We start from the raw sequence: 23,535 nt of genomic DNA, 5'->3' as shown, positions 1-23,535 counted from the left end.
TCCAGCGGCTCCTTCGGGGGCAGCTCTTCATCTATTTGCGCATTATAGGTCAACTAAGGTTCAAAATGATTTTCTGAATACAATACATTTTATGTGTTATTTTATGTGTTTTATGTCTTATTATGTAATTGATTTTACCTTAGCAGTTGTTCAGCAAGCACGATGATTGTACTGTCAGATATATACATTCAGGTGGAGCACCTACAAATCTATCTATGAAATACACAAGGACAAAACATGTGAAGTTCTACACATACACATATTTCAGAAAATAATATATTTCAGAAAATACACATATTTCAGAGTGATAACAGACAACTAAATAAAATATTTATTTAATGCAAAATGTATATTCCAGTATCAGAGGTTACAGTTTTTTTAATACTCTTCCCCCTCCTCTCCTTCACCCTCTCCTTCGACGCTGTCAGTGGCAACCTCTTCATAATCCTTCTCCAGGGCGGCCATGTCCTCCCGAGCCTCAGAGAACTCTCCTTCCTCCATACCCTCACCCACGTACCAGTGCACAAAGGCACGCTTGGCATACATCAGATCAAACTTGTGGTCCAGGCGAGCCCAGGCCTCAGCAATGGCTGTGGTGTTGCTCAACATGCACACGGCACGCTGCACCTTAGCCAGATCTCCACCAGGAACTACAGTTGGTGGCTGGTAGTTGATTCCAACCTTGAAGCCAGTTGGGCACCAGTCCACAAACTGGATGGTGCGCTTGGTCTTAATGGTGGCGATAGCAGCATTGACATCTTTGGGCACCACATCACCACGGTACAGGAGGCAACAAGCCATGTATTTACCGTGTCTGGGGTCACATTTCACCATCTGGTTGGCTGGCTCAAAACAAGCGTTGGTGATCTCAGACACAGAGAGCTGCTCATGGTAAGCTTTCTCTGCAGAGATTACAGGTGCATAGGTGGCCAGGGGGAAGTGGATACGGGGGTAGGGTACCAGGTTGGTCTGGAACTCTGTCAAGTCCACATTCAGAGCTCCATCAAATCTGAGGGAGGCGGTGATTGAGGACACAATCTGGCCAATCAGACGGTTTAGGTTGGTATAGGTTGGGCGTTCAATGTCGAGGTTTCTGCGACAGATGTCATAAATGGCTTCATTGTCCACCATGAAAGCACAGTCTGAGTGCTCCAGGGTAGTGTGGGTTGTGAGGATGGAATTGTAGGGCTCAACCACAGCTGTGGAGATCTGAGGAGCTGGGTAGATGGAGAATTCGAGCTTGGACTTTTTGCCATAGTCAACAGACAGACGTTCCATCAAGAGGGAGGTGAAACCAGAGCCAGTACCACCACCGAAACTGTGGAAGATGAGGAATCCCTGGAGACCGGTGCACTGGTCAGCCTGAGAAAGAAGACACACGGAGATGTTAGATAACTACTATGCAGGTTCAATAACATTATGCTCTTATACTAATGGCCATGGCGTCTAATGTCTTTTAGAGATTCCAACTATGGGATCATCCCAAGAGTTTTCCTTCACTGTCTCTCCAATGAAACTATTCTGGGAGCCAATTAAGTTTGTCTTACTTTCTCTGCTGAATTCTACAGTTAATAATTAGAAACCATATCAAATATAGAGTAAAGGTAGCCATACATAATCCGACCATTATTTTAAACTCAACTCAAAAGAATGTTCTAGCTCATTTATTATGTTGTTCTTGGTAAAGCTTTTAAAACTGATCAGAGTCTAAGGCCTGGTTTACAATGATGCGATTTCAGATTCCACTTGGGTCGTACTGAATACCATTGCTTCCAGTGGTGTCACATCAAAGCAACACAGCTACGATGCGGCTTTGAGGAAGGGTACTGTGCTACTTTGGTGCAATGCAGTGCAATTTTGTGGTCCATGGACCTCAACGGAAATGCATCAAAATTGCATCTACATGCGTTTTTTGATGCTTTTTTATGCGATTTGTCCTGGTTGTAAGGAGCCAGCACTCTAACTCATTCCTGCTGTCAGCAGCAGGAATGAGTCATCCGTTGTTAAGGAGCCGGCATGCAGCGGTGTCCTAACAACGATGAGTCATCCTTGCTGGCAGCTGGGGATTCCCAGTTGACCGTAGAATGTACACAAAAGAGCTGACAAAAAATAAATTTAAAAAACAGCTTGCTGGTCCCTTCTTCAAAAAAATCATACCAGGCTCAAAGAGCCTAATAGGTTTGAGGGGGAACCCCAAGTCCAAAAAAAAAAGGCGTTGGGGTCCCCCCAAAATCTATACCAAACCCTTATCTGTGCATGCAGCCCGGGGAAATACCAAGCCACATTCCCTCACCATGGGGGTACACTTTTCCATGGGAGGAACCCCTTCTTGGCAAAGCACCTTGTCTGCATGTTGATGAGGGCAAGGGCCTCTTCCCCACAGCCCTGGCGCGGTGGTTGTGGGGGTGCAGGGGGTGACTTTTTGGAATCTGGATGCCCCTTTTAACAGTACATAGAACCCTTACTCATTCACCAAAAGTAAATAAAAACACAGGACAGTTTTTCATAAGTCTTTATTAAAAAGAAAAAATGCCCAAGATGCAAATCCATCGTCAATCACGATGAACAGCAGCCCGCCGCCGGCTCGATACAAAAAAACTTGCCGAATGACATTGTCGCTTTTCCTGACACTAAGTAAACAAAGGGGCGTGGTCACCCGGTGATGTCACCAGGTGACCCAGTCCACTATGACGTTAATTGAGCAGAGTCTCTGATGGCCATCATGTGATGTTAAAGGGTAGGTGCCCCCCATGCGAGGTATGGTTCGCTAGTCCCCCCTCTTTCCTGGCCTGCCGGGCTGCATCTCATCAAATTGCATCGCACCAGCAGTTACACTAGAAAATGACATAGAAAATCAAATAAAAATGCCCTAATCACCTCATATGGCGCAGATTCCCCCTGCTGCCCAGTCCCCCATGCCCCTCCCCTGCAGTGCTGCCGGCTTCCTTCCTCTGCTCTCCCGTCGGCTACTGCGGGGGATGTTTCAGGATGAAGAGCGAGGAAATGGGCTAGTAAATATATAATTTACCAGCCCCTTCCTTTTTTTGAATGAACACAGTGAGTGATCGTTACCGATCGCTCCTGTGTTCATTCATAACTAAAGCATAGTAAACTGTGTTTATAATATTGTAAAACATAATTAAAAAAATAAAATAATAATAAAAAAAAACTACTGACACTGTCCATGTTTTAATACATTTTAAAATGTTTGTTTACATTTATTTATAAGAGTGATTGTGTGTGTGTGTGTGTGTGTGTGTATATATATATATATATATATATATATATATATATATATATATATATGTAAAGTAGTGTAATATACACCTTGTATAACAATGTAAATTTGCTGTCCCCTCAAAATAACTCAACACACAGTCATTAATGTCTAAACCGCTCGCAACAAACGTGAATAAACCCCTAAGGACCCAATTAGCCATTTTCCCTCTCCGGTGTCATGTGACTCGTTAGTGTTACAAGGTCTCAGGTGTGAATGGGGAGCAGATGTGCTAAATTTGCCAGTGACAACCTGTGAAGCTCTGGTGAACTCCATGCCCAAGAAAGTTAAGGCAGTGCTGGAAAATAATGGTGGCCACAGAAAATATTGAAACTTTGGGCCCAATTCAGACATTTTCACTTAGGGGTGTACTCACTTTTGTTGCCAGCGGTTTAGACATTAATGGCTGTGTGTTGAGTTATTTTGAGGGGACAGCAAATTTACACTGTTATACAAGCTGTACACTCACTACTTTACATTGTAGCAAAGTGTCATTTCTTCAGTGTTGTCACATGAAAAGATAGAATAAAATATTTACAGAAATGTGAGGGATGTACTCACTTTTGTGAAATACTGTACATACACACGCATGTGTGTTTGAGCTTTGGGGTGCACATTCTAATGCAATAGGCTGCGCACACCTATGACCTCAGTAGAGCTGGTGATGAGAGGAATTTCAGGAAGATCTTGCCTCCAGAATCCCCAAGGAAAAAAGGAAGATATCAAGTGATTTTAACTTGGGGGGATCTATTTCAAACATAAAATATACACGGTGTTTGGCACTGGAAGGTTGTTTTGCCTCATTCTACTCACCAATTTGCGGATCCTGTCCAGCACCAAGTCGATGATCTCTTTGCCGATGGTGTAGTGACCTCGGGCATAGTTGTTGGCGGCATCTTCCTTGCCGGTGATGAGTTGCTCAGGGTGGAAAAGTTGTCGGTAGGTTCCTGTCCTCACCTCATCTGTAGAGATATAACAATAATGGTTAATATCTAAACTGGAGACACTTTGGTGACACTTACTACATTTTAGCCTACTCTCCTGCACCCAGTCCTAGACCACAAAGCCAATCTACTCACCAATCACAGTGGGCTCCAGGTCCACAAAGACAGCGCGGGGGACGTGTTTTCCAGCCCCGGTCTCACTGAAGAAGGTGTTGAAGGAATCGTCTCCTCCTCCGATGGTTTTGTCACTGGGCATCTGTCCGTCCGGCTGTATTCCATGTTCCAGGCAGTACAGCTCCCAGCAGGCATTGCCCATCTGGACGCCAGCTTGGCCAACGTGGACTGAGATGCATTCCCTCTGTGTGGGGTAAACAGTAAAGGTCTTGTTAGATAGCAGAGACGTGCAACTGAAATTGTATAGGATACAAAATAAATGGATGCTGGTCAAACATATTTAGTCCAAACTGTACTAGTAAATAGGAGTTGCAAGATTGTGGAATATATATATATAACATAATAAAGTAACACAAATGTTAAAGTGAACCAAAAGGAGCAGTTCCCTAATTAGATCAGGTAACATTTTCTGAGACTCGGCGTACACATAAATGTTACAATGAATTACATTTGCTTATGGTGTGTTTTTTATAATCTAAATTCTCCAAGTACAGAGGAGTGTCAAGAGTTTCTAACTCCATTCAAAGTATTGAATTACAATCCCTCAACAGCCACTCCGGTGAATTCATAAAATAATGATGGGTGAATTTTCAAATGGGTATCCATGCTCCGGTGTATTATCCTTTATTTTTGTGCTCGAGTCACGCACCGTTCACTTTATTTTCATTTATTTATTTTATTCAAGCCTATTTTTGTTACTAACCATGGTTACTGTACAATGTCTTATTTTAAGTTATTATTTTTGTCTCTTTTGTAACCCCTGCGTGGGCTAATTGCGTCTCTCAATAAAAGAGATTTTCAACAAAAAAAAGTATTGATTTACAAAATGTAATTGAATCCTGACATTGTTGTCACGCGCAATACGGACACAGTACAGACACAGTACAGACAAAATACAGACACAGTACAGACAAAATACAGACACAGTACGGACACAGTACAGACACAGTACAGACACAGTACAGACACAGTTCATACATAGTACAAACACAATACAATGTACGGACACAGTACAGACACAGTACAGACATAGTACAAACACAATACAGAGTACGGACACAGTACAGACACAGTACAGACAAAATACAGACACAGTACGGACACAGTACAGACACAGTACAGACACAGTACAGACACAGTTCATACATAGTACAAACACAATACAATGTACGGACACAGTACAGACACAGTACAGACATAGTACAAACACAATACAGAGTACGGACACAGTACAGACACAGTACAGACACAGTACGGACACAGTACAGACACGGTACGGACACAGTACAGAGTACGGACACAGTACAGACATAGTACAAACACAATACAGAGTACGGACACAGTACAGACACAGTACAGACACAGTACGGACACAGTACAGACACAATACAGAGTACGGACACAGTACAGACACAGTACAGACACAGTACAGACATAGTACAAACACAATACAGAGTATGGACACAGTACGGACACAGTACAGACACAGTACAGACACAATACAGACATAGTACAAACACAATACAGAGTACGGACACAGTACAGACATAGTACAAACATAATACAGAGTACGGACACAGTACAGACACAGTACAGACACAATACAGCCACAGTACAGCAGGGGCGTACCAAGCGGTTGGCGAGACTGGCGCCTGCCAAGGGCGCAGGTCGAGGGGGGGCGCCAATTGGCAGTTTTCTTCACTTCAGCACAGGCACAGCAGCGGTGGGCTGGCGGCGCAGAGCACTGCTGCTGGCTGCTGGGCTAGTGGGCTGGCCCAGTGGCGTGCTAAGTGGGGGGCGGGCCGCCCCAGTTGCCACACACTAGGGCGCCCCCCCTCCGCGACTGAAGCGGAGACAGCGGGCGGATTTGAGCAGTGGCACGGAGCGCGGGCGTGGTGACAGGCACCAGCAGCTAACACACACATGGAGAGCCTGGCTTTGCAAGGTGGGTTGCGAGCCGCACCCGAGTGACACCCGTTGGCACACCCGGGACCTGGCCGCAACCAACCCCCTTCTCTCATGGCCGCGCCGTGGCTCTGATAAGTCTCGTCTGTCTCACACAGCCAAGCAGAGTGAAGCTGCCTCCCCCTCCTCCATTATGTCTACACGTGCTGACTGTGCATGTCCTGCGCTGATCATCTGAGCCGAGATACATTATGGGTCTGAAGGGGGGGTCTGCACTGTAGGGGGGGGTCCGTATTGTAGGAGGGGAGGTCTGTACTGTAGGAGGAGGGTCTGCGCTGTAGGGGGGGGTCTGCACTGTAGGGGGGGTCTGCACTGTAGGGGGGGTTGAACTGTAGGGGGGTCTGTATTGTAGGGGGGGTCTGTACTGTAGGGGGGGGGTCTGCACTGTAGGGGGGGTCTGTACTGTAGGGAGGGTCTGTACTGTAGAGGGGTCTGTACTGTAGGGGGGGTCTGTACTGTAGGGGGGTTCTGTACTGTAGGGGGGGGTCTGAGCTGTAGGGGGGTCTGTATTGTAGGGGGGTCTGAACTGTAGGAGGGTCTGTATTGTAGGGAGGGGTCTGCACTGTAGGGGGGTCTGCAATGTAGGGGGGGTCTGCACTGTAGGGGGGGGTCTGCACTGTAGGGGGGGGCCTGTACTATAGGGGGAGGTCTGTACTATAGAGGGGTCTTTACTGAATGAGGGGGGTGCCGGGGGGGCGCCAATACAGATTCTCGCCAAGGGCACTGGAGAGTGTAGACTGCTGGACTGCAAAGCTATTCGCATACTGAGTTCTTTGTGGGTACTGAATGTGTTATTTAGGCTCACCCAACTATATCTAAAGGAGATAATACTGCAGATACAAAGACAAATTGCAGAATGCGGTCACACATAGGGGAATTTAGTATATAGGATGCAGAGTGCTGTCACATATAGGGGAATGTATAGGATGCCGAGTGCAGTCACACAAAGGGGGAAGTATAGGATGCAGAGTGCGGTCACATATAGGGGGATATATAGGATGGCAGAGTGCAGTCAAACATAGGGGGATGTATAGGATAGCAGAGTGCAGTCACACATAGAGGAATGTATAGGATGGCAGAGTGCAGTCAAACATAGGGGGATGTATAGGATGGCAGAGTGCAGTCACACATAGAGGGATGTATAGGATAGCAGAGTGCAGTCACACATAGAGGAATGTATAGGATGGCAGAGTGCGGTCACACATAGAGGAATGTATAGGATGACAGAGTGTGGTCACACATAGAGGGATGTATAGGATGGGAGAGTGTGGTCACACATAGGGGGGTGTATAGGATGACAGAGTGCAGTCACACATAGGGGGATGTATAGGATGACAGAGTGCAGTCACACATAGAGGGATGTATAGGATGACAGAGTGCGGTCACACATAGAGGGATGTATAGGATGGGAGAGTGCGGTCACACATAGGGGGATGTATAGGATGGCAGAGTGCAGTCACACATAGAGGGATGTATAGGATGACAGAGTGCAGTCACACATAGGGGGGTGTATAGGATGGGAGAGTGCGGTCACACATAGGGGGGTGTATAGGATGACAGAGTGCAGTCACACATAGGGGGATGTATAGGATGGCAGAGTGCAGTCACACATAGAGGGATGTATAGGATGGGAGAGTGCGGTCACACATAGGGGGGTGTATAGGATGACAGAGTGCAGTCACACATAGGGGGGTGTATAGGATGACAGAGTGCAGTCACACATAGGGGGGTGTATAGGATGACAGAGTGCAGTCACACATAGGGGGATGTATAGGATGGCAGAGTGCAGTCACACATAGAGGGATGTATAGGATGGCAGAGTGCGGTCACACATAGAGGAATGTATAGGATGGGAGAGTGCGGTCATACATAGAGGGATGTATAGGATGCAGAGTGCGGTCACACATAGAGGAATGTATAGGATAGGAGAGTGTGGTCACACATAGAGGGATGTATAGGATGCAGAGTGCGGTCACACATAGAGGAATGTATAGGATGGGAGAGTGCGGTCACACATAGAGGGATGTATAGGATGGCAGAGTGCAGTCACAAACAGAGGAATGTATAGGATGGGAGAGTGCGGTCACACATAGAGGGATGTATAGGATGCAGAGTGCGGTCACACATAGAGGAATGTATAGGATAGCAGAGTGCAGTCACACATAGAGGGATTTATAGGATGACAGAGCGCGGTCACACATAGAGGGATGTATAGAATGGCAGAGTGCAGTCACACATAGAGGGATGTATAGGATGGGAGAGTGCGGTCACACATAGGGGGGTGTATAGGATGACAGAGTGCAGTCACACATAGGGGGATGTATAGGATGGCAGAGTGCAGTCACACATAGAGGGATGTATAGGATGACAGAGTGCAGTCACACATAGAGGGATGTATAGGATGGCAGAGTGCAGTCACACATAGAGGGATGTATAGGATGCAGAGTGCAGTCACACATAGAGGAATGTATAGGATGCAGAGTGCGGTCACACATAGAGGGATGTATAGGATGGCAGAGTGCAGTCACACACAGAGGAATGTATAGGATGGGAGAGTGCGGTCACACATAGAGGAATGTATAGGATAGCAGAGTGCAGTCACACATAGAGGGATTTATAGGATGACAGAGCGCGGTCACACATAGGGGGATGTATAGGATGGGAGAGTGCGGTCACACATAGGGGGGTGTATAGGATGACAGAGCGCGGTCACACATAGAGGGATGTATAGGATGGCAGAGTGCGGTCACACATAGAGGGATGTATAGGATGGGAGAGTGCGGTCACACATAGGGGGGTGTATAGGATGACAGAGTGCAGTCACACATAGGGGGATGTATAGGATGACAGAGTGCAGTCACACATAGAGGGATGTATAGGATGGCAGAGTGCGGTCACACATAGAGGAATGTATAGGATGATAGAGTGAGGTCACACATAGGGGGATGTATAGGATGACAGAGTGCAGTCACACATAGGGGGATGTATAGGATGACAGAGTGCAGTCACACATAGGGGGATGTATAGGATGCAGAGTGCAGTCACACATAGAGGGATGTATAGGATGGCAGAGTGCGGTCACACATAGAGGAATGTATAGGATGATAGAGTGAGGTCACACATAGGGGGATGTATAGGATGACAGAGTGCAGTCACACATAGAGGGATGTATAGGATGGGAGAGTGCGGTCACACATAGGGGGATGTATAGGATGGCAGAGTGCAGTCACACATAGGGGGATGTATAGGATGGCAGAGTGCAGTCACACATAGGGGGATGTATAGGATGGGAGAGTGCAGTCACACATAGGGGGATGTATAGGATGGCAGAGTGCAGTCACACATAGGGGGATGTATAGGATGGGAGAGTGCAGTCACACATAGAGGGATGTATAGGATGGCAGAGTGCGGTCACACATAGGGGGGGTGTATAGGATGACAGAGTGCAGTCACACATAGGGGGATGTATAGGATGGCAGAGTGCAGTCACACATAGAGGGATGTATAGGATGGCAGAGTGCAGTCACACATAGAGGGATGTATAGGATGGCAGAGTGCGGTCACACATAGAGGAATGTATAGGATAGCAGAGTGCAGTCACACATAGAGGGATTTATAGGATGGCAGAGTGCGGTCACACATAGAGGAATGTATAGGATAGCAGAGTGCAGTCACACATAGAGGGATTTATAGGATGACAGAGTGCGGTCACACATAGAGGAATGTATAGGATAGCAGAGTGCAGTCACACATAGAGGGATTTATAGGATGACAGAGCGCGGTCACACATAGAGGAATGTATAGGATAAAATAGCAAAGTGCAGTCACACATAGAGGGATGTATAGGATGGCAGAGTGCGGTCACACATAGAGGGATGTATAGGATGGCAGAGTGCAGTCACACACAGAGGAATGTATAGGATGGGAGAGTGCGGTCACACATAGAGGAATGTATAGGATGGGAGAGTGCGGTCACACATAGAGGGATGTATAGGATGCAGAGTGCAGTCACAAACAGAGGAATGTATAGGATGGGAGAGTGCGGTCACACATAGAGGGATGTATAGGATGCAGAGTGCGGTCACACATAGAGGAATGTATAGGATAGCAGAGTGCAGTCACACATAGAGGGATTTATGGGATGACAGAGCGCGGTCACACATAGAGGGATGTATAGAATGGCAGAGTGCAGTCACACATAGAGGGATGTGTAGGATGGGAGAGTGCGGTCACACATAGGGGGGTGTATAGGATGACAGAGTGCAGTCACACATAGAGGGATGTGTAGGATGGGAGAGTGCGGTCACACATAGGGGGATGTATAGGATGGCAGAGTGCAGTCACACATAGAGGGACGTATAGGATGGCAGAGTGCGGTCACACATAGAGGAATGTATAGGATAAAATAGCAAAGTGCAGTCACACATAGAGGGATGTATAGGATGCAGAGTGCAGTCACACATAGAGGAATGTATAGGATGCAGAGTGCGGTCACACATAGAGGGATGTATAGGATGGCAGAGTGCAGTCACACACAGAGGAATGTATAGGATGGGAGAGTGCGGTCACACATAGGGGGGTGTATAGGATGGGAGAGTGCGGTCACACATAGAGGGATGTATAGGATGGCAGAGTGCGGTCACACATAGAGGGATTTATAGGATGACAGAGCGCGGTCACACATAGAGGAATGTATAGGATAAAATAGCAAAGTGCAGTCACACATAGAGGGATGTATAGGATGGCAGAGTGCGGTCACACATAGAGGGATGTATAGGATGGCAGAGTGCAGTCACACACAGAGGAATGTATAGGATGGGAGAGTGCGGTCACACATAGAGGAATGTATAGGATGGGAGAGTGCGGTCACACATAGAGGGATGTATAGGATGCAGAGTGCGGTCACACATAGAGGGATGTATAGGATGGCAGAGTGCAGTCACAAACAGAGGAATGTATAGGATGGGAGAGTGCGGTCACACATAGAGGGATGTATAGGATGCAGAGTGCGGTCACACATAGAGGAATGTATAGGATAGCAGAGTGCAGTCACACATAGAGGGATGTATAGGATGGGAGAGTGCGGTCACACATAGGGGGGTGTATAGGATGACAGAGTGCAGTCACACATAGGGGGATGTATAGGATGGCAGAGTGCAGTCACACATAGAGGGATGTATAGGATAGCAGAGTGCAGTCACACATAGAGGGATTTATAGGATGGCAGAGTGCGGTCACACATAGAGGAATGTATAGGATAGCAGAGTGCAGTCACACATAGAGGGACGTATAGGATGGCAGAGTGCGGTCACACATAGAGGAATGTATAGGATAAAATAGCAAAGTGCAGTCACACATAGAGGAATGTATAGGATGCAGAGTGCAGTCACACATAGAGGAATGTATAGGATGCAGAGTGCGGTCACACATAGAGGGATGTATAGGATGGCAGAGTGCAGTCACACACAGAGGAATGTATAGGATGGGAGAGTGCAGTCACACATAGAGGGATTTATAGGATGACAGAGCGCGGTCACACATAGGGGGATGTATAGGATGGGAGAGTGCGGTCACACATAGGGGGGTGTATAGGATGACAGAGCGCGGTCACACATAGAGGGATGTATAGGATGGGAGAGTGCAGTCACACATAGGGGGATGTATAGGATGACAGAGTGCAGTCACACATAGGGGGATGTATAGGATGACAGAGTGCAGTCACACATAGGGGGATGTATAGGATGACAGAGTGCGGTCACACATAGAGGAATGTATAGGATGGCAGAGTGCAGTCACACACAGAGGAATGTATAGGATGGGAGAGTGCGGTCACACATAGAGGGATGTATAGGATGGCAGAGTGCAGTCACAAACAGAGGAATGTATAGGATGGGAGAGTGCGGTCACACATAGGGGGGTGTATAGGATGGGAGAGTGCGGTCACACATAGAGGGATGTATAGGATGGCAGAGTGCGGTCACACATAGAGGAATGTATAGGATAGCAGAGTGCAGTCACACATAGAGGGATTTATAGGATGACAGAGCGCGGTCACACATAGAGGAATGTATAGGATAAAATAGCAAAGTGCAGTCACACATAGAGGGATGTATAGGATGCAGAGTGCGGTCACACATAGAGGGATGTATAGGATGGCAGAGTGCAGTCACACACAGAGGAATGTATAGGATGGGAGAGTGCGGTCACACATAGAGGGATTTATAGGATGACAGAGCGCGGTCACACATAGGGGGATGTATAGGATGGGAGAGTGCAGTCACACATAGGGGGATGTATAGGATGGCAGAGTGCAGTCACACATAGAGAAATGTATAGGATGGCAGAGTGCGGTCACACATAGAGGAATGTATAGGATAGCAGAGTGCAGTCACACATAGAGGGATTTATAGGATGGCAGAGTGCAGTCACACATAGAGAAATGTATAGGATGGCAGAGTGCGGTCACACATAGAGGAATGTATAGGATGATAGAGTGAGGTCACACATAGGGGGATGTATAGGATGACAGAGTGCAGTCACACATAGAGGGATGTATAGGATGGGAGAGTGCGGTCACACATAGGGGGATGTATAGGATGACAGAGTGCAGTCACACATAGGGGGATGTATAGGATGCAGAGTGCGGTCACACATAGGGGGATGTATAGGATGGGAGAGTGCGGTCACACATAGGGGGGTGTATAGGATGGGAGAGTGCGGTCACACATAGGGGGATGTATAGGATGACAGAGTGCAGTCACACATAGGGGGATGTATAGGATGGCAGAGTGCAGTCACACATAGAGGGATGTATAGGATGGGAGAGTGCGGTCACACATAGGGGGGTGTATAGGATGGCAGAGTGCAGTCACACATAGGGGGGTGTATAGGATGGCAGAGTGCAGTCGGTCGCTCACCATGATGGTGAATAAAGTTGATCTCTCCTGGTTCCAAAGGGTTATGTGTTCGGTGTGGAGTGGTCACTGTCCCCTCTCTCTCCTCTCCTCCATATATATATAGGAGTTAGTGACAGCGGCGTCCTTAGTAACAGGAGGGAGGTGGAGGGAGGTGGAGGGAGCCTGGGGCAGGTGACACCATTGTGTGTTGTGGAGAGAACACAATCCTGCCTGGGAGGGGCTGCACTCAGCACAACACAACTGTTACCAGGTACAGAGAGTGACCCCCCGGGGCAGAGAGCTAATCACACTGGTGACATGGAGGGAGATCGGAGAGAAAAGTCTGGGAAAGTTCAGGAAAGGAGGGAGATCTAGAGGCAGAGAGGGAGGAAAGGAACATTTATAATAACAGATTTTTGCAGGTCTATGTGTGATAAGTTATATATAACCTCATTAAATATATATGATATTTGTAACATAGGTATTTTATCATAGGTGTATTTTAAATGATAGAGACAGAATAGCAAACAAAAATCCAGAAAAAACACATGATACAAATGTTATAAATTAGGTTGCAGTTCAGTGAGTAAAATAAGTATTTGATCCCCAAACAAAACTTGACTTAGTACTTGGTGGAGAACGCCTTGTTGGCAAGCACAGAGGTCAGACGTTTCTTGTATTTGGTGACCAGGTTTGCACACATCTCAGGAGGGATTTTTGTCCACTCTTCTTTACAAATCTTCTCTGAATCATTAAAGTGGGGTTCCACCCAAAAAAACAAAAATACCTGAAAAATTCTAAAGAAAAAAACAAAAAAACATTTGGATATTTTTTTTTTTTACTTACCTCTAAATGCCTGTTGCTAGGTGGTCCCTCGTAGTCTGCCTCTCCCTTTGCCTGGGCTGGGGACATCACTTCCCCCTCGGCACAGGAAGGGCTCCGCTCTGCTTCCTCCCTCCTGTCAATCATCTGGGACCCATTACAGGTCCCAGGTGATTGAGCGGCCAATCACGGCGCGCGGCGCCGCTCGCGCATGCGCAGTGGGTGCCAGGCTGTGAAGCCACAGCCCGGCGCCCACAGTTGAAATGCCGGTGCCGACGAGCGGAGGCGGGGGACGAGCGGGGCTTCGATCCCCCGCATCGCTGGACCCAGGGACAGGTAAGTGTCCAATTAAAAGTCAGCAGCTGCAGTATTTGTAGCTGCTGACTTTTAATTTTTTTTTTTTTTAATGGACCCCCTGGGTGGAACTCCTCTTTAAGGTTTCTTGGTTGTCTCTTTGCAAATCGTGTTTTCTCCCTCCATAAATTATTATAGGATTAAGGTCTGGAGACTGACTAGGCCACTTAATGACCTTAATGTGGGTCTTCTTGAGACACTCCTTTGTTGCCTTGGCAGTATGTTTTGGGTCATTGTCATGCTGAAAGACCCATCCATGACCCATCTTCAGAGGGAAGAAGGTTCTCATTCAAGATTTTACAATACATGGCCTTATCCATTATCCCCTCAATGAGGCAAAGTTGGCCTGTACCTTTAGCAGAGAAACTGCCCCAAAGCATAATATTTCCACCTTTGTGCTTGACTGTACAGATTGTGTTCTTAGGGTCATAGTCAGCATTTTTCTTCCTCCAAACACGGCGAGTCGAGTTATTGCCAAAGAGCTCAATTTTGGTCTCATCTGACCACAGCACTTTCTCCCTATCCCTCTCTGAATCATTTTAGATGTTCACTGGCATGACTGTACATGTGCCATCTTGAGGAGGGGGGCTCGCCGTGTTTGGAGGAAGAAAAATGCTGACTATGACCCTAAGAACACCATCCCTACAGTCAAGCACGGAGGTGGAAACATTATACTTTGGGGCTGTTTCTCTGCTAAAGGTACAGGCTGACTTTGCTGCATTGAAAGGCCAATGGATGGGTCCATGTATTGTAGAATCTTGGATGAGAACCTTCTTCCCGCAGCCAGAACACTGAAGATGGGTCATGGATGAGTCTTCCAGCATGACAATGACCCAAAACATACCACCAAGGCAACAAAGGAGTGGCTCAAGAAGAAGCATATTAAGGCCATTGAGTGGCATAGCCAGTGTCCAGACCTTAATCCTACAGAAAATTTATGGAGGGAGCTGAAGCTTCGGGTTGCCAAGCGACAACCAAGAAACCTTAAGGATTTAGAGAAGATTTGGGCCAAAAATGTCCCTCCTGAGATGTGTGCAAACCTGGTCACTAACTACAAGAAAAGTCTTACCTCTGTGCTTGCCAACAAGGGTTTCTCCACCAAGTACTAAGTCGTGTTTTTCTTGGAGATCAAATACTTATTTTACTCACTGAACTGCAACTTAATTCGTAACATTTGTATCTTGTGTTTTTTCTGGATTTTCGAATGATATTCTGTCTCTATCATTTAAAATACACCTATGATAAAAATGATAGACCCTCCATTTCTTTGTAAGCGGGCAAACTTACAAAATCTGCAGGGGATCAAATCATTATTTTCACCACTGTATAGATTTCTTTTGTTTGCATGAGGGCCGAACAAAAGAAATCCAAAGCTGGTCATAGATGGATGGAATTCTGGAAGGATTAAAGTGTCATTAGAAAGATTTAATTTGCTTTTAATATTTGATTTGGGAACAAATGAACTACCAAATGAAAGCCACCCGAAACTCTACCCATCTATGGCCAGCTTAACAGATTCCTCCACCCATGAAGATTGATGAATCCCTGTCTCTTGTGGCACCGGCTGTCCCAATACCCAAACGGTGCCTCCATCCGATTGGATGCAGATGCTGTTCAGCCAACAAATATCCACCAGGAAGATTTGGTTGATCTGGGTGTAACTGACGGGGCTAATAATGGAGCTAATATTGGCCAAAAATTGGCCAAACCCCTCACCCCCAACGGGGTTTATGGCTATTGATGGCGCTGTTAGATTCAGAATGAAGAAAACACAGTACTCCATTAAGTGTAGCTCATTTTACTGCAAACAGCAATCACCAACGCATGTTCCTTGGGCACACATCACCTGACTTGACAAAGAGGGCTTGCGTTCCCTCATAATGTTTATTACTAATGTATAGTATTGCAGAGTTCAGTCACACACGTGTTTAGGCATGTTTAGACCTTCTTGCCCCTGCACATTTTGGGGGTACACACAGAAAACCCCAAATCGTGCTTGAGTGATTGCTGTTTCAGTAAATAAAGAGGTATGTCTTATATGGAGTGCTGAGCTTTTTTCATGCCAAGTTTTCTTCCATGGTTCCAGTATTTCTGGCCATGCACATTACAATCTGATGGTAAAGTATCCGATACAGTAGATCAGCCTTTTTCAACCAGGGTGCCTTGAGGTTTCTTCAGGTGTGCCTTGGCAAAATGCCTAAAAATTGCCCAAAACAGTATACAAACCGGCATGTGGATGAAGCCTGCCTTCTAGTTATGCAAAGCCACAGGTTTTCATTGTGCACTATTACAACCTTCTAGCTGCCAGCGTCCTAATAATAATTGGCATAATCAGTTGATAAGGAGGATGTCTGTGACCTGCATAACATTCTTGTTTGACCTTCCCCTGCCCCTCTCCATCAGCGCTGAAGTCACATTAGCTGAGTGATGGAGAAAAACTGAGGGAGAAGAGAAACGTTGGAATACTACTCAGCAGTGGCGGCCTGTCCATAGAGAGTGCATGGGTGCCACCCCCCCTATCTACATATCAGGGAGCCGGACCATGAATTTCAATGGGGGGAGGGGGGTTGAAGCACCTAATTAGAGCCAAAGGCTCTAATAGGCTTCAAAAAAGGGTGGGCCCCGATCCCACCCAGTTGTGTGACAACAGCAAATTAATCTTCGCTATTTTCACACTAAAGTTCCTCCCCGTCAATCAGGAGGCAGGTCGTGAGACTTGTTTCCCGATTGGCCAAAGCGTCAGGAGAACCTATTGGATGCCTAGCGCTTAGGAGGAACAGAGAGGAGACACACGGCGGAGGAAGCGGGGGGGGGGGGGGGGGGGCGAACACCGGGAGAGGAGGAGAGGACACCACAGCCCGCCAGCCCTAGATCGGGTAGGTGCCTGACTGCTGGCCACCTGGGGGGGGGTTTGTCAGTTCCACGCTGCTGGCCTCCCGGAGGGGGGTGTGTGTCAGTGCCACGCCGCCGGGGCTGCCCGGGGCTGTCAGTGTCGCTTGTTTGCGCCCCCCCCCCCAAAAGAAAAACCCACCAGCCGCCACTGCTAGTCAGTACCAGTTTGCAAAAGTGTATTGGATTTGAAAGAATAAATCACTTCTAACGTCGGGTGTCCTACATGTGTGGATGTTGCTGCATTATGTAAAACTATTAGAACAGTTTTTATATTTTAGAATGGGGTGCCTCAAGACTTTCCATATTTTTTAAATTCTGCTATAGATCTATCAAAAAATGAACAGTACAAGGGTCTGGGAAGATATTTGATATAATGAGTGGTCTGGTGACTTGGTAATTCTTAGTATTTTTGGTGTTTTTGTGCAGATTTCCCTCCGGTTTTCCACATCAAGTTGAAGGATACAGTGATTCTAGATGGGGATTCGGTAACCCTTTCCTGCCTTCCTGCTGGCAGCCCTGCACCCCGCATCATGTGGAAGAAAGGTAACTCAGCAAATGTTACTGGGGATGTTTAATGCAGCACACAGTCGGAACATATTACATATGCTTTGATGTCATCATAGTCTGAATTGTAAGCAAGCGATTTATTGCTCTGTACATCTACCACTTCTAAGATCATTTAGGCCGGGTTCTCACCTTTCTGTGTGCATTGCTATGAATCTTTCGCATGTTTTTAATTTGCTTTTTCATTTGTGTTTATTTGAGTTTTCATGTGTTCTGCCCTATTTTGTTGGGGTCTGTCCGGCAATGAAATGTTGAACAAAGTTGAGAGTGCTATGATAGGGGCTTGCACTAAAAATGCTCTAAAACACATTACATGCATTTTTATATGCTGCCATTGAACACAAAGGGACTACAAAATGCACCTGCATTTTTCTACCCAGCTCTTGGCAATGCAGCACACAGGTTTGAACTAGCACAATAAAAAACAATGGAAAAGCTGAACACACATGGTCCATCAGGGAGATGCAGAGAGGGCCAGAGATGACACATTGGGGGGATTTACTTAAAGGGGTTGTAAACCTCCCTTTGCAAGTTGTACCTATAAGTGGGCCTATAATAAGGCTTACCTATAGGTACTATAAATATCTCCTAAACATGCGCCGTTTAGAAGATAATTACTGTATAGTGTGCCGATGATGTCATCGGTGCATGCGCTGTGAAGAAACGCCCCCCCGGTTCATTTTTTCACGAGCGAGTGCCATGTCTGGAGGCTGATGCGCGCATGCGCAGGAGTGACGTCACGCGGCCCCAGCCAGTCATAGAGTCTGCGGCCCCGGAATAAAGAGGGGCAAGCATGGATATGGCCTGCAGCGGGGACGGCGCGGGCTTCGTTTGCAGTGTCATATAATGTGCTAGGATGCAATGCATCCTAGCATACTATGGGGGAGATTTACTAAAACTGGAGCACAGCTTGTCAGCTTGTTCAATTAAGCTTTGACAATAAAACCTGGAAGCTGATTGGTTTCTATGCACAGCTGCACCAGATTCTGAGTGCTCCAGTATTAGTGAATCTCCCCCTATGCTTTTACTTTTCAGGGTAAGAAAGGAAGTAAAATCCATCAGTTGCTCCAGAACTTAGTAAATGAGTAGAGGCTCCACAGATTTCAACCATCCAATAATGTGCAAGCAAAAATGCATTTTTTTTTATTACCTTGCACGTGTTTGGATATTCTTTGCATAGTAAAGCTTTGCCTCATTTACTAAGCTGTGGAGCAACTGCACTTTGCAAAGTGCACACTCTATTAGCCTTTAGTAAATCAACCCCTTGTACACAAGTCCGTCGGACAAAAGTCCAAAGTACAAACTCGCATGCTCGGAAGCAGAAGCGGTCGGTCTTGTAAACTAGCGTTCGTAATGGAGAATTAACATTCGTGACGCGGCAAATTATGAGATCTCCAAATGCAGCACACAATTCTCTTCTTCTTTAATGGAATAATAATGAAGATGCTTTGCTGGTGATACTGATGGAGTTATTGCAAATTAATTTTCAAAGGCTTTTTTTTTTCTAGTGATATCAAGAATAATATTATTATGCTTTTTTTTTTTTTTTTTTTTTTTAATTTGGGCAAGAAACCACAACACCATTATCCCATCGTTTTTAAGATCAAAGATACAACTATGTTGGTGTCCCTTGTCAATTTTACATTGTATTTTATAAAATGTAACTGCCTACTCCCAAACTATCATTTGAAGTAAAACACAAAGCCAAGTATTATTCTACACAAATTTTTTATTGTGCATTAAAAAAAGGAATTAAATAAAATTAGACATGCTATCTGCCAATAGAACTTAACCAAAAAGTGCATTCTATGCATCCAAAAATATAGAAAATATAACAAATCCAATCATTATTATTCAACCCAAAAAGTAATGTCAAAGCAATAACTCCAAGGCCAATAATAAATAACACGTTATCTCCTCCGATTCCGCAACATGGCTGGTTGACGAACGGCCGTTCAGAAACAAACTGAAAAGCACAAAATGAAAAGTGCGATGTACAAAGTTCGAAATGAAAGCGCGAATCAACACTCACCAAACTTCTACTAACACGAAATTAGCAGAAGGAGCCCAAAGGGTGGCGCTAAAGAGCTGAAAAACAATGTAGTACATCAGTAAGTTCGTATTTGTTGGCCAACAATTCCTTGCCGTTTGTATGCAAGACAAGTTCGGGCCAACGCCCTTCGGACAAAAAGTCCACGGTTTTGTTGGCCAACAATCCGATCGTGTGTACGAGGTTTTACAGTACAGGTGAAAGGAGGGAGAGAGGATCTCATGCTAAAAGCCCAGATACACCTCTAATGGCACAGTATGTCAATGGTGACCTCCATGTTGCACCCCATGATAATATAAATAACCATTAGTACACTTCACCGTTAAGCAGGGTGTTATTTCTGCTATAGCTTCAGGCATCGCAGTGGTAAGGTATAGCCCTTAATGATTGCAGACATCCGTGATAATATGTGTAACATACAATATTTAGAGCTTGGATCCCGTTCTACAGGCAGAAGCCGCTCTGCATTATTAATGTCTTCAACAAAGCCTCAATATACTCTGCTGCTCAGTCATGTGGAATGAAGCAAGCCACAAGCAATAAAATGCAGACAGCCTTTATACGATCACAATACCGCTACATGCAATAAAACACAATCAGCCCTGGTATATTTACAATTATAGCTACATATAGCTACATGCAGTAAAATAAAAGCGGCCTTGGTATTAGTTAAATGTAGCGACAAGCAATTAATTACATAAAATGAGTACAATACAGCGGGAAGCAGCGGTGCTCGTGAATACCTTTGTAGCTTCTCACACAAAGCAAAAAAGCAGCTGTACAATAACAGCAAATTCTATGGATGGGGCTACAAAATTGGTCCAATCCTTGCTAAACTTACTAGACCTTATGGACCAAAGTGTCATATTAAAATAAAAAAATAAAAAATTTTGTGGACCCTGTGGACTTTATGGGCACCAAAGTACACCAATTTCTTGAAAAATATATTTTATTACAATTTCTTTAAAACATAGTGATGTATATTAAAACCTCGCAGTAACCCGCTACCCAAGTTATGCTAAGAACACCAACAAGAAGACCAATAAAGTCCCCATCCAAGTCCATGGTATATGTGCCAATGGAGTACGGCTGCCGCTATCCAGGTGGGCTTGGTGGAAGTTGATGTAAATTGTTCAGGCTCTACATGTTTCGCGTCGTTGCGCTTCTTCGGGAGCTTTACGTAAGTATTCTAAGTGGCTAAGGATATATAATAAATCTTCACAATATATAGTAACAATAGGCATTCAACAATATTGCAGTTAGTGTTGGTCATCACCTTGCTGGCTGGTGCAAGAGCCCAAAACCATCAGAGCAAAGGGACCTGGAATGCGTTGGTGGTGGAGGGCTGTTTATCATGGATGTGCGGCCGCCCAGTGCCACAGCGTCATCTGGGGCTGGGGTCATCCTTGGTCCTGGACTTGGGCTGTGGTGATTGGAGGTACAGCCAGGGGGGCACTACATTTGACTGTCCTCCTTTTAGGGTGTCATTAGCCTTATCCCCATCATGTTCTCGGAGATTCCCCGTTTGTTTGCCTCCAACACATGCCCGGGGACTGACGCATGCGCACTACTGGCGACCGGTTCAGATGACGTCATTGTTGTTGGTGTTCTTAGCATAATTTGGGTAGCAGGTTACTGTGAGATTTTAATATGCATCACTATGTTATAGAAAAATGTATTTTCTGGCTGTTAGGTATTAACATCTACAATGCTCTCCACTCCTAGGATCAGTGGCGGGCCCCCCCAGCACAGACGTCCCCTCCCGGCAACTGGACCCTGGACTCTGCTCCCTCACTGTTAGGCTCCGGAACATTTATGGCCTATTTCCCCACCTTCTGGGCCTTACCTCCCCAGGGATTGGTGGAAACTCCATAAATATTCAGGCTTTAGTCTCTGTTCCTCCACCCTCTAAGTTACAGAACTATCCAGCCAGTTCTAGAAGCCAGGGCGAGGTAACAGAGACCCAGCCCTTAGAGCTCTGCACAGCTAAGCACAAACAAATTAACCCTGACTCCTCTGCCTATAGAGGAGCCAAACTCAATTGATCTACGCTGTACACTGAGAGTGCTAAAGTTAAAAGCACTACATTCGCAGATGACTTGCTTTTATATATTTCTCACCCAGCTCTTCTTCAGAGCTTGACCCTTGAAATGCGTTAGCAATTATTAGAGGCCATGAGGTCTTCCCTATGGTGATTCAGAGGCAGACTCATCTGCATCTCCGGATATGCTTGTGCATCATATGTGTTTGTGAGTACTTGTTATTTTATATTTTTTAATAAAATGTATTTATGGTAATGCACTAGGTTGGTGCGCCCTCTCTTTTGTTGTTTTGCAGTTTGCTTAAAGCGGAGCTCCACCCAAAAGGGAAGCTCTGCTTGTCTGCCTCCCCTCCACTGCCACATTTGGCACCTTTTGGGGGGGGGGGGGGGTACCTGATTTTGGCAGGCACCCTCCCGGCTCAGTTTGCTGCAGCCCTCCCCTCTTTCCCCCGCAGCTGGCCCATTCACAAAGCACAGTGCGCTTCACGCATGCACAGTAGAGAATCGCCTGTGAAGCCGCTAGGCTTCTCTGCCGGTTTCCCTTTGAAAAATCGGCTCAGGAGAGGACACTGCTGGATTCCTGGACAGGTAAGTCACCTAATATGAAAAGTCAGCAGCTACAGTATTGGTAACTGCTGACTTTAAATTTTTTCTGAAGGAGCCTGGAGCTCCTCTTTAAGGATACCCACAGTCTGAGAGGGCAGCTTAACGGATGCGCGCTCTATCCAAAAGGTTAAGCCAAGAGGAAAGTTCTTTTCACTTCTAAGAACCACATCTGTGCAAGGGAGGTTTTGTTCTTGGTGCACGGTCTGTCTCCAGAAGGACAGAGCCATCCTTGTTCAGCCATCACCTGGGGTCACCATCTACTTCTGGACTGAGATAGTGGCTCAGAGATGACCAGGGTCACTGATAAGGCAGTACAGCCAGCCCTCCCGTACTGGGCCCAGGGCCCATTAGTTCAAAAAGGGGGTCCATGCACCTGCTGAGGTCCGGCTGGGGGGGTGTGGGTAGGCTGTATGGGGCCCCCGTGATTTCTAAAAACAGCAGCCCTGGAAATGACACACCAGTGGTGGCACGTCCATCAGGGGCGCACGGGTGCTGCCCCCCCTGTCCATGCGTCCGGCCCCCTGATCTACATACAGGGTGCCAGACGCACGGTGCCAGACGCATGGATTCCAATGGGGGGGGGGGTTCAAGCAGGTGATTAGAGCCAGAGGCTCTAATAGGCTCCAAAAAAGGGTGGGCTCAAGGTGCAGAGCACTGCGCCCTGATCCCACCCAGTTGTTTGACAATAGAGAATGAATATTCGCTATTGTCACACTGATCCTCCTCCCAGCCAATCAGGAAGCGGGTCATGAGACCCGTAACCCAATTGGCCGAAAGGAGATGAGATCTGATTGGCCGCCAGGAAGAGGAGGGAGGAGACGCTGGGGGTTCAAGGGAGGAAATGCCCGCAGCCCGGAGGGAAGCTGCCGCCGCTGCCCTCGGGACTGTGTAAGTGCGGGCCCTGACTGGCTGACCAACGGTGGGGGTGGGGTGGGGACCTCCGTCCCGTC

The 23,535-nt window shown here is 46.5% G+C and overlaps 2 protein-coding genes across 4 annotated transcripts in view; one reads left to right on the top strand and one right to left on the bottom strand.

Moving 5' to 3' along the window:
• SPEG (striated muscle enriched protein kinase) overlaps positions 1-23,535 on the top strand; it is a 476,968-nt gene that overhangs the window by 426,130 nt on the left and 27,303 nt on the right. For all 3 annotated transcript variants that reach the window (XM_073634316.1, XM_073634315.1, XM_073634317.1), the window contains one exon: positions 17,751-17,867. In XM_073634316.1, the coding sequence (XP_073490417.1) occupies positions 17,751-17,867 (117 nt within the window). The remainder of the gene's footprint in view (positions 1-17,750; positions 17,868-23,535) is intronic.
• On the bottom strand, positions 320-13,430 carry LOC141147168 (tubulin alpha-1D chain-like). The gene is made up of 4 exons (XM_073634318.1): positions 13,278-13,430; positions 4,357-4,579; positions 4,091-4,239; positions 320-1,362 (listed from the first exon to the last, which is right to left on the bottom strand). The coding sequence occupies exons 1-4, from the start codon at positions 13,278-13,280 to the stop codon at positions 379-381; spliced, it is 1,359 nt and encodes a 452-aa protein (XP_073490419.1). The 5' UTR covers positions 13,281-13,430; the 3' UTR covers positions 320-378.

The sequence above is a fragment of the Aquarana catesbeiana genome, linkage group LG06 (assembly GCF_042186555.1).
Source record: "Aquarana catesbeiana isolate 2022-GZ linkage group LG06, ASM4218655v1, whole genome shotgun sequence".
NCBI classification, from domain to species: domain Eukaryota; kingdom Metazoa; phylum Chordata; class Amphibia; order Anura; family Ranidae; genus Aquarana; species Aquarana catesbeiana.
This window is presented reverse-complemented; position numbering and strand designations above follow the sequence as displayed.

Excerpts from the sequence above, each read along its gene's own strand:
- LOC141147168 (XM_073634318.1), bottom strand. Across the intron at positions 4,240-4,356 it reads CCTGGAGCCCACTGTGATTG|ATGAGGTGAGGACAGGAACC; the intron begins GTGAGTAGATTG and ends ATATCTCTACAG. Across the intron at positions 1,363-4,090 it reads TGGACAGGATCCGCAAATTG|GCTGACCAGTGCACCGGTCT; the intron begins GTGAGTAGAATG and ends CTTCTTTCTCAG.